The sequence below is a fragment of the Halictus rubicundus genome, chromosome 5 (assembly GCF_050948215.1).
Source record: "Halictus rubicundus isolate RS-2024b chromosome 5, iyHalRubi1_principal, whole genome shotgun sequence".
Classification (NCBI taxonomy): Eukaryota; Metazoa; Arthropoda; class Insecta; order Hymenoptera; family Halictidae; genus Halictus; species Halictus rubicundus.
The window spans coordinates 15,215,186-15,227,391 of record NC_135153.1 but is presented as its reverse complement, the minus strand read 5'-3'; the positions used below and the strand labels follow the sequence as shown (position 1 = coordinate 15,227,391).

Here is a 12,206-nt window from a genome sequence, read left to right as displayed (position 1 = left end):
AATTGAAAACTACTCGAGCCGGTCCGGGTATCCGTGCTTCCAAACGAACGGAACCGATATCCGCTCGAAACGGTACGAAACCATTAGCATCTTCCCGCTCCGTCGTCTTTTTTTGAAGGGCCGGGCCGGGCCGGGCCGGATCGATCCAACTAGTCGAACAACGGGCCTCGAACTTGTGCACACGGAATCAACGTTGATTCGCGTTATCCCGATGAGCAATCCGCGGCCGGAACGTGCTCGATGAATAAAAACCAGCGGAAGAGTTCGGTGACAACGCGCGGCGTACGTTCCAGCTGGATCGCGATAACGAAGGGCCTCGAGAGGGATGATCGATACGGGCAAACTGGTCGATCGCCACTGACCCAGTTCCGCGACACGAAATTCCTCCGGCGTCGAGCACGTTTTTCACCGAACCAAGACCTGCACCCGCGAAACCCCTAATTGTAAAACAATTTTTTAGTCCAGCCCGGGTTTAGGCGAGCTCGACCATTCCGGGCCGGTCTACAAATTTACCCTTACTCTGTTGACCCCGTTCATTTCGATCCTCCCCAACTCTCTTAACCGCGTTTTAATTAAGAACCAACCGCGCGATCGCCGCGCCGGTGCACTTGTCTAATCACATATTGACTCGTGCTACTTGTTTAATGGCATAACATCGGGCTCCTGTTGCCTCATTAAAGCATTATCCCCATTCTACTTCGCCTGCTCTTGGAATGCTTCGATCGAGGGTCGATGATGTTGTTTCGCTTGTCTGGCCACGCGCGATCTTATTCTACTGGAGCAATTGCGCTACTCCGTAGCGCGCCAACTTTTACGATCCAATTCTTCTCTTTGCATTTGTGTGCAGAGCTGACGACGGTTCTTGAATATTGTACTCGTCTCATACCGTGTTGACCTGTTCTATAATAATGGCGGAATGATGCCATCGTGGCTCGTGGTGTTGCGTTGTTGGATTATCCATTCTGCTTACTCAACTATTGGCAAAGTCACTTCAAGTTTCAATTGTAAGCAGCTGTTGCCGTTGTCCGACTATACATCGACTTGTTCTACTTGCTCGACTATGTTTCAGCTCATTATACTACAAACTGTTTTGTTCTTTACTTTTTTTTTAATGAGAACTCCTGTTATGCGAGACTACCAGACTTATCTATTCTCTATAGATAAGTCAGACAAATAGATGAGTCAGAACTCATGGGCTTTCTCATCTACTAGACTAAGGCAAATTACTCACCGGTACAGAGATTTCAGATTAAAGTCCAACCCTGCGAAAACTCCGACCTCCACGTCATTCCCTATCTCTAAGGGCTAGTGTCATCCATCCCCACCAAACTTCCATAGTTGTACCCTTATATAAGGCCCTGCGAAAGGGCGCGGACAGCCAGACACAGAGAAGAAGTTACAAGTAACCCGTCAGTCGACTCGTTTGTCATTAAGTTATTCGTCGTGTACAAAATCGCTTTGTATCTTTGCTTGGCGACCTATTCCCAAATAAACCTAAGTTGTGCTAGAAGACTTTGGAGTTTATTCGAGGATTCTCTTCATCTACCCCTTCCTGCGGCATAACAGTCCTACTGTCATAGAAATGTTCTAGACGTTGGAGGTTTCCTTGCACAATCATTGCTTTCATTTGCCGGACTATGTACGAACGTATTCTACTTGACCAACTACGTTACAATTTAGCATTAGAACTACCGAGCGCATCAAAATGACGAGTTCAGATTTTTTCTTCTATAATTCGTGAAGTTATAAAAATAGTTTGTTGAGAAATTGGTTAGTATACTTCTTATTCAAGACACCACAAAGATCCTATGAAATTTATCATTATTATTATAAAGTATACATCAGTCTCGCTTAAGGCTCGGTAATTCTGTTGTTAATACGTTGCCTTCCGCGATTGCGGTTTTATTCTTCACGTTTTCATTAAGAATTGACGCTTTTGACGATGCCTATTGTGCTCGCCTGAGCATACACGGACTCATTCTCCTTGTTCATTGACATAATAACATACTTCCGTCCTTTCACAATGGAACTGGCCATTACTGCTATCCCTGTCTCCCTGACTATGCGTCGACTTATTCTACTGGTCCACAGCCGTGTAGTGTGCTCGTCTAACCGGATAAGGATCTCCTCTAACGATTCATTGTTACATTCCTCTTGACCCGTACGTCTGCACGTGCAAGGGACATTCTACTGTAACTCGATGACATGTACCAAACCTCTCGAGGCACCGCGAACAGCAGGGACAACCTATTAGACTGGGTGACACATTTTTCCAAGAACTTCGGCAATTCAATCGTTGTTTTTTTTTTTTTTGTTTGGCTTTGGTGTCAACGAGGGAACGATTCGACAATCTCGACAACGATGATATGAACGCGTGCCGTATTGTTTCGGTTGCAGGTGCGTTCGAGGTCGTTGACCCAGCTGGACGCTCTAGGCAGCAGCATGTTGGACACGGGGGAGCACCGTCTGGAGAGTGGCCCCGCCGCGCAACAACAACCCCATCAACTTCACCATTATCAGCCACAACAGCAACAGCAGCACCACCCCCAAAATGTAGAAAATAATCCTCGATTTTTGGTGCCGAGCGCAGCGTCGGTAGAGAGCACCCACCAGAACCGCACCAGGCACAAACTGTCGCGGTCGCAGGTTAGTAAATAAACCATCGATTATTAATTACCCTTCACTATTTAAAAAAAAAAAACAAATAACGAGGTGTCTTTAGTTCGCTCGACCCGCTTTCCCGATTGTAGTGTACAGCACAGCATAACACGTTTAGGAATGTTTTGGCTGCGGCACAATGGGGCCTAAAAGACAAAGGAAGTCTGTTCTAATTCGCGGTCGAACAATTAAAAGCTGGCCTAATTTTAGTAGCACTGACACGGCTTACGTAACCTGTAGGTACATTCCGTCTCGGTGTTGTCGGATCAATAACAGCAAACAATCCTGTACGTGCCGGCGAAGAAATTAATCTTGCCGTCTGACTATGAGGATGCCTATACTACTGCGCAAAGAAAGTGGAACAACTAAACGAAAGTTCGGGCCGGAATCGATTCGCCGACTGAATTAATGAAATACGGGGTCGTTTTCTAGTTTCTTCGCGAACTAGGCGACTAGAAACGTGAGCATTTATCATTTCGCCGCGACACAAGCGAAAACTTTCGCGCTACATCGGAGCACATAATTGGAGCACCGACGGAAATCCGATACACAGCTTAGACCTTTGATCTTGGTAGCAAAACTTCTGATGCAATCATTATTCGCGGATAAAAATATTCACGCGCTCTCTCCAAACATTGACGAATATAGCCATGAAGTTTGAAGTCGATGCCTTCGGTAGTTTTGGTGTGAAAAATTTTTAAATATTCAATTTTCCATTGTCGAATTTCGGGGACGATCCAACATGTATCGTAGAGCAGAATCCATCCATCCATTATTTTTGCATATAAAAAATTTGTGTCTGATCTTTAATGATTCGTTCACTGCTCTTGGTTCGAAAAATGTTTGAATATTTATTTTTCGATGATGGAAGTCCATTCTAATATGGTTGATGGTACAGATTTGGCTCTCCGGTTAGGAATTCGATCGCGGCGACGGGTTGGAGTGTTTAAACGAGTTTCCCGGCCTGGATGGTCCGGTTAGTCGAAAGCTTTCGCGTGCGGATCTCACCCCGTACCGGAGGAATTACGAAGGAAAACTACCCCTGCGCGGAGCGCCGTCGGAGTGGCAGGTGTTTGGCGACGATTGGTCGCTTAGCAATTCAAATTCGCAGTTTCTAGGGATGCGTCCGCGAGACGGAGCACTCGTTACCCCTGCGGCCTCCGGGTCCGATGTAAATGAGACAATAAAATGTCTGGGCGAAGCGACGCTCGTCGTGACCCGGGTAATGCCGACGATTACGAGACATTTACGTCCGCGCTCGGAGTCCCGGTGCCATCTCCCGTCGGAATTAATTACCAACGGCTCCGCCCTACGGGTCCCTTAATTTTTTTTCCCAGAGGGGTCGCTTGATTTCGTTTGCTGCCCCCGTTACTTTCAATTTTCCCCTCCTGACGGGCTGATTCCCTCCGCCGTGCCTTGTACGGGGTGTCAACTGCCTGCAAAAGGGAAAATCAAACAACCACCAGTCAAAAGCAAAGAACGAAATCACATTTGCAACGATATTTCCACGTAGAACAATTTTTCTTTGATTGTCGGGCTCTTGGAAGCGTGCCTGATCTCATTAATTATTCCACTTATTCTTATCATGAAGTACATATACTTTCAACTCACTTTGTATCCTAGATTTAATCGGATACATATTTAGTGGCCCATTCGGGTTCAAAGAAATATTATTCTAATTATTACCCAACAAAGTTTCACGTCTGAGTAATGCTTACTGTTTCTACTTATAGTGTGCACACCTAGTGCAAGTACGTGAAGGAATTTCTTATAGCGGAGTCGTTAACAACAAGAAACTAAACTAGTGCAGCTATAGTGGCTAGCTGAACAAGTCTGACCAATGTCAACCCCTCCTCCTTGCCTCAACCACAAACTACACGTTAAATGATCGAGATGCAACTTTGTATAAATAAATGTACATTCTCTAGCTACATTTTCGTACAAATTCATTTTTCTGCAGTTTCTGCTAGAGCCACCCTGTATACTTAGAGAAGCTTGAGTCCTCGCACGTTTTCGCAATAAGCAGTAACTTTTTCCTCGCGTGGACGTAACCCGGGCGGTTTATTGCCGAAGGAATTGGAAAAGTGGATTATCAGGTCGGCCGTAACTCCGTTTACGAAATGATCGTCCCGTTTATTTAAATAAAGGCGCACACGGTACTGCCGTCAGCTCCGATAACAAGACCCACCGTTCTGTCTCGTCGATAGAGGGATGCTGCAAAAGCGAAACCCTTAAAGCGTCGAACGCAAGCCTCTTGCGACTTTGCCACGACTGCGACAGCTTTCTCGCGTTTTCTGCGCCTCGCCTATGGGGGTTGGAGAGAGAGAAAGCATCGTATCCCATCTCGCGTTTCCCCGTCGCGGAAAATCTCGGATCCGTTTCACAGTTGTCCGACGCACTTCTCGGTTCTTGCTTCGGCCCCAGCCGGCTGTGTATCTTGCTTCTATCGACGGAAATTTACAGTTGAATCCTCCTCCGGCTTATTCGCGGCTCAGGTTCCATTCGGAGTACAGCACCGTCACTCGCGAATAACCCACTTTTTACTCAAGGTTTGGTAATCTCTGTATTTACATACTTAAGTAGGATTGTCCGATCCGGACGACGGTCCCGAATTTTTTCCGGGGGACACGAAGCAACCCTTTGAAACACCGTCTCGCGCAATCTATTGTGGAAACTTCGAGCTTCGAACCAATATTTTTTCCCAGAGAGAAGTGTAAAAACGTTTTAAGCTGCGCGAGGTTAAAGTGGATATAAATCCTGCATCGATTTCCATCTAGAGGATTGTTGTTGCTATAACTCCTGCAATATTAATGAATTTTTATAAACCCGTTCTACGAGGATGTTGTACAAGTGGTGAAGAGATAGGAGCCAGATTTAATTCTTCCTTAATAATTTGAACGCATTGAAAATATTCGTACATTATTCTGAAATTATTTTTATGTCTCTCCTGTATTAAATTGCGCCAACCCATTATTGGTATAAATGAATAAAATCCGCAGTCTCATGCTGAGAACATCAACAAGAATTAATTTCAATGTACTGGTTGTCTTACGTAGTTTGTGCTGCTTGTTTGCCTAGATACGTTCTCGCAGAACTTTCCTGAGAAATTACAGGCTTCTACTACTTGTTTGGAGAAATACGGTGTTGCAACAATTATCTGACTTTACGATATCATGCTACCAGTCAGCCGAGCTACCTTTTACCTTATTCTAAGCAAAGAATAATCGGTTCTTTGTGTTCGCAAAATGGAGAATCCCCTTAAGGTAGCCCGAAGACCGTCTCGGATATGGAGCGCCATTATTCGACGATAAACAGCCTCGTAGCACGAATTCGTCGTGCCGGTGTTCCCTAGGATTGTATCTATTATCTCGAATTTACATTCAGATGTTCCGGATCGTTTGAAGGTCGTCCCCGCTAACTTAAAATATCATTCTTCGGAACGGCGAGGCGCGTTCTTCGGGGCAAATGAGATTCGTCGATGTAAAGAGCCTCCGCTCTTTTCTCCGGGCTCTCGATTTTTTAGCACGGCAAACACCGCGCGTTCGCGTGCCATTTTGCTCGCCGTGTAAAAAAGAAATCCGCGACACCGCGCTAAATGCAGCAGATTCTCTTTCTCTCTCATCTTCCGTCCCGGTCGGCGGAATTGGAAATACAATTACACGGCGAACGCCTTCGTCCCTTGGATATTATGTTCCGGTACGTTCGAGAGAGAGAGAGAGAGAGAGAGAGAGAGAGAGAGAGCTCGGAACGGCATCTTCATTCCTCCATTATTAAGTATCGCGAAATCTCATCAAAGAAAGTGCCCGTGGAGCCGTCACAGGAGGGGCGAACAGGGGAGGAACGGTTACAAAAGAGTCCGCGAGATATTATGCAAACGCCTATCGCCTCGTCGTTTACGATAACCTGCCACGTCCCGCGAAATTATCGTCGAACGTTGTCGGCTTTGAACCCGGCAGGAATTGAAACGTTTAAGTCGCCGGTGACCTTCGACATTTCCGGTGGAATTCGATTCCGACGGGAAATCGAGCTACGCCAGACATCGCTGCCCCCCCCCCCCCCCCCAGCCAGCCGCCATCGTGACTCTTCCTTCCGTTTTCAATTACGCGAAACACACCAACAGCCCGGAACATTCTGCCACGAACCCGAAGTATGGCACCGTAACCCTGCCCCCCCCCCTCGTTGTTTTGCTGTTTCGAACCTTCTTCGCGAATGCGCCGGACGGCAATTTCATTTTGTAAACTGAGTTTCCGCACGGCATTGCATTCCAGACCCTCCAGACGACGGAGAACGATCGCGTAAGTCGCAAACGGTCTGCTCCGCATCTTGGTCTCCACTCGTCCGATCAAATAGAGGCTTATTCTACTGGTAGAGGATAGAAAGTAATCCGTTTAAGTGTTGGATAAGGAATAGAGAAATTGTTGGTTCTTCCGAGTAAGGATTCCAGGCAATTGCCTGAAAAGTTTCGGTTTGTACCACTTGTATGATTAGATATTGTCTTGTACTACTTGTTCGACGAGCTATAGTGTAGCACCGCTTGTCTGGAAAGCTACAATCTCAGGCTCCTTGTCCGAGGAAGAACTGTTTTGTTCTGCTTGCCTGGCAAGGTACTATCTCGTCCTACTTGACTAACAGGTGACAGACTCATAGTGCTTGTCTAGAGACTGCAGTGTCATATTCCTTGCCGGGTACGAGACGGTCTTGAACTACTTACGAGTTGTAACACTATCTTTTACTATTTTTCTGGCGAGTACAGACTCATGCTGCTTGCCTGAGTACGTGTAGGTTTTATGGTGCGCCTGGCACGTGCAGTCTTATATCACTTGTCTCGCTAGATTCGATTTTGTTCTACTTTTGTACTACTTGTATGATTACATTGGATTTTATCTAGTTGATGGAACGTGGTTTCACATCATTTGTCTGACTAGAGATGAGTTTGTACCACTTGCCCGAATGAATATGTTCTTGTGCCACTTGTCTGACTGTATATGATTTTATACTACCGATAACCTACACATATTTTATTTTACTCGCCTGGCTACATATGATTTTCTATCACATGCTTGACTAAATACGGTCGTTTAACATTTGCCTGGTTAAATGTAGACTTGTACTACTTGTACGATAAAATACAGGCATGTACCACTTGTCAGACCCTATCTGATTTTACACTACTTGCTAGCCTAAGTGTATTTTATGTTGCTTGCCTGAGTAATCATGATTTTGTTCTACCTTTCTGATTTTATATAGAGTTGTACCACTTGCTTCACTGAACGTGCATTTTTCACTTCTTGTCTCGACAAAACATGGACTCGTACCACTTGTCTGACAAAATATGGGTTTACGCCACTTGCCAGACAAAATACGGTTTTCCACTATCTATCGGCCTAGATGTGTGTACATCATTTCCCTGTCTATCTAAATATGATTTTCTACCTACCGTCTGATTAAATACGGTTTCCCGCAACTCGCCCAGTGAGATACGATTTCCTGTCACATGTCCGACCGCAAGATTCCAAACAGATAATTCCGAATGCAGATGGGATCATAACGCTTTAAGTCGAGGCGAACAAGGTTCCCCAAATTGGGTCGCCTATATAACGTTCGCCCTGTATTATTGCGCCAGGCCGCAAAACGGTGGCACATAAGGGCCAGAATAGACATTTTGACACCATCAACTGTCAATTTCGGCGTTGTTCGCCCCATTAAGGGGTAGCGCGCTATCATCGACAGGAATTGATCGGCACGTTCGGCCCACGAATCCCGTCGGAAACTTTGAATAACCGGGAACAACAACGGCGTTTGTATCTTCGACACGAACGCGTATTTATTTTTATGGGCGAGGTCGAATCCGAGGGACGGGCCCCCATGGGATCCGAGTCGGAAACGTCCCCCTCGGTTCCATGCATATATACACCTAGCACATATACACAGTCACGGAAAATCGATACCATGCGAATCGGACACATCGGTGTCCGTGATTATCGATTCGACGGATTTAAGTTTCGGACATGGCCGAGGACGTTGTGTCTCTCGTTGCTCGGATCCGACGGGAACACGTCCGTCGATCCGGCTGAAATCACGCGAACAATTGTCACCCTGCGAGAATTCACCACCGTATACACCGATTATTAATTGCCGGGGTTCTCAGGAACCGCTGTTCTTCGATTCAGCCAATTTATTCGAATCTGTTCCCAATATTAATTGGCTTTCACCCTCGAAAGCTCTCCTAATCACTTCCTTCAATCCTTTGAGGACAACCATCACCATGATGACGACAAATTCACATACCCACCCCTCTAAACAGATAACAGTGTTTAATTTGTAATTCTCTAAGGAAAATATTTTTAACCCCCGATTTGGTACCCCAAGGGCTTTCGTGAACTGAGAAAAATTTTCTGTATGCTGTTTCTTGCTGATCGCAAATAAAAATTTTCTTATTTCTTTAATGAATAACTCTTCTAATCTTTCCACTGTTACAAATTTTTTCGTTTCCACGCTCTAGTTATAAAAGAGCCTGAAAAATGTAACTAACCTCACCATTGTAAGGCACGGTTCAAAAACCAAAATATACTGCGCAGTTCTATACGAAAGTAGTTGCCATCCAATCAGTGGTTGATGGAGCATGTCAAACTATTTTATGGCAAAGGGGAGACCGAGTTGAGGCAACCGAACGTCGTAAGAAGTTAAACATACAGTCGCAAGAAGAAAGTTTCGAACATAAAGCGAATTACCAGGTCTGTATCGGGTTCGGCACCGCCGTGAATATTTTCCGGGCGGGTGGCCACGTTTTCGAGTGGCCGTTCCAAGTAGCCCGCCAAGTAAATTATGGTTATGACGGTAGAAGTGGTGTCGTTTGCACACTGACTATACGGCGCCGTTTCGCCCGTCTGGCTACGGCCAAGGCTATTCTACTCGTCCGACCACTTACGGACCTATTCTACTTGTCGCCCCCCCCCCCCCGTAGCTTCTACTGGCAAATGGAGATAGTTTCCCTTTACCATTGTTCCCGGACCTTTCTTGAACTATCCGGGCAACTATCCCGAGCGTTTTACGCCGCTCAAAAGTTCCAATTTATTGGGGTTACGCTTCCAAAATTCGATCGGACACCTGAAATTATACGGGGATACTTCGAAAATGGATTGTCAATCTCTATGGAAGCAATTAACACACACCAGAGCAGCTAACGTGTGTGAAAATTCGGACTGAAAATTTTATGCGTTTGTGTGTAAAATAGACGAGAGAAATTTGAAAGGATAAGAGGATTAAAACGATGTCTCAGGGACGTCGTGGGTTTCAAACTTGGCTAGTTTCAGATTTCCATTATTCATCACTGCGGATTTATATGCCAAATAAATATTCTGTGCTTCGATTAAAGGCAACAGGACATTAATTTGGCAAGGACATCGATTTCTTCTTTTAACGATTACAATAAGTTTCAAGTAATACGAATGAATTAAAATCGTTTCAAATTTTCACTACTTTGTGTCTCGTTCATTTTTATCATCGCTAACATGCGCAACAGCAATTTTCACACTGCAAAAATTGTACACTAATCTTGATGAAATCTGAATCTGAAACTTTCAATGTTTAATCTCCAACTTCTTCGAATTACTAGAGAAAAAAAACCGATTTCTATTCGGCTTCTGTGTCGTACGATTAATGCAGACAATGTTTACCAAACATGAGCGTACACATAATAAGCATAAAATAAAGAAGCTCGAAGTAACACGCCCTGAAGTTTTCTATTAGGGGAGCGACTACTATTTTCCTGGAGCAATACAATTTGCCTAACGTCTTCGCGGGCAAGATTGCGAAGCATGAATGGGACGATGAAAGAAAAATTATAACGATTCGAGTGGCGCGGATGAAAGTTCAAGGAGAGAGAGACAGCAATGTGAAAAAATACGGCCGGGAATAAAACGCGGCGATTGTAAAACCAAGTGACAGTCGCCCGTTCGGAACGAACGTGATCCATTCTCCGTGGGCGACGTGATCCGTTCATAAATGAAGATTCTTTCGTAGTTTATTACTCGCCATTGTCAGCGACGTAGAACAGTCTGGCACGCGACGTCATCAAGAAATCCTGCCTATTCCAGTTAATTACTTGGCCCGTGTTTTATCAAACGCGAAACGCCTCTGCTCTGCGTGCGGAACCGGCGACGCGAATGCACTCTTATCGCGAACACTGTATCGTGATATAATTATTCCTGACATCAAGCTGCGGGTCTTATGCATTTACAGCGTGGTACGATCGTCCGGAATTCTGCCGGCGCGTTGATAAATTTTAATGAGCTTTATTCGGACCTAATGGAAATCTTCCAGGGTAGCGTGTTACTATCTGATCCTAATTTCGGAAAATAGACGCGAGGAGGGCTGTCGCAATCTCTTGCACACTGCTTGTTAGGTAAATTGAGATTATAGTGAGTTTTAACGAGCCTGCGACGGCGTTTCAAACATTCTTCGTTCGCGTTTTGTGTCAATAAATTGTGCTTGGAACTTGCTTCATACTCTGAAGAAGAATGTCTCCTAATGTATACGGAAGAAAATCATTATGTATCAATTGGTAAACTCGTTATACATTGTGACATATTATACCTTCACTTTAAGCGACTATAGTTTCATACTTTGCTTCGGTCATTTTATTAGAAATAAATGAATGACAATCTGTGAGAGCATTTATTCTATGCCTCTTTAAAAATCTTTGTAATTTTAAGTGAACGATTTAGATCAACAAAATGTGTTCTATTTATTTCGTGCTATAGAAAAGCACATCTTTAGAAAGGGGAAATCAGTAAATCTGCACCCTGAGGAACGAGTAACGGTTGTAATAAATTATATTTTCATTTCAAGTGACTGGAATTTCATGTTCTGCATTTATAATTTTAATAGAGATAATATAAGATGAATGAAAACCTGTGGAAACGATTATTCGAATGAATGAATTCCATTCATTTCTTAAGATCATCGCAAAAGTTCCACGCGTATAGAAATACACAATTTTATTAAAATTACTTCTTATTTGTCTGTTTTTAATACCCAGTGCCGAGCAATTACATGAATATTATTAAGAAAGTTTTTAATTCGTAAACAGTATTGGAAATGGGACGAGTATTTCAAGTACTTCCTCTTCCAGGTATCCAGCAGCGAGTACTTCAGCGTCAGCTTCGATCTACCCGAGGATGCTGGCTCCCTGGACCGGGACGAGTTGCTCCCAGCTTTGAAGGGAACTAGTTTGGCGTAAGTGTACCAAAACATAACCCATATTTCCCTCGGACAACGGTCCTCTGCGAGGCTATCGTGAACCATCTTGCACAGCTCGCGATTATCGTCATTAAACCGCGGCAGTTTGTGCATTTACAGCGTCCCCTAAACTGGGGAACGCCGTAAAACAAGGATCTCCATAAATTCCGTTACTATACACGTGTTAAAACCGACGGGATACAACCCTCGGCTCCCGGAAATAGCCTTCATAATTTTAAAATGAGACTTCCGAAGAATTTTGGACGTTTATTCGCCCTTTAGTGTCGAAGCTATTTTATCTCCTGAAG

General features: G+C 44.5%; 1 protein-coding gene across 7 annotated transcripts in view; it reads left to right on the top strand.

Moving 5' to 3' along the window:
• Positions 1 to 12,206, top strand: part of LOC143354445 (pleckstrin homology domain-containing family G member 5) — a 130,559-nt gene that overhangs the window by 98,258 nt on the left and 20,095 nt on the right. For all 7 annotated transcript variants that reach the window (XM_076788534.1, XM_076788532.1, XM_076788529.1 and 4 more), the window contains 2 exons: positions 2,398 to 2,646; positions 11,792 to 11,895. In XM_076788534.1, the coding sequence (XP_076644649.1) occupies positions 2,398 to 2,646; positions 11,792 to 11,895 (353 nt within the window). The remainder of the gene's footprint in view (positions 1 to 2,397; positions 2,647 to 11,791; positions 11,896 to 12,206) is intronic.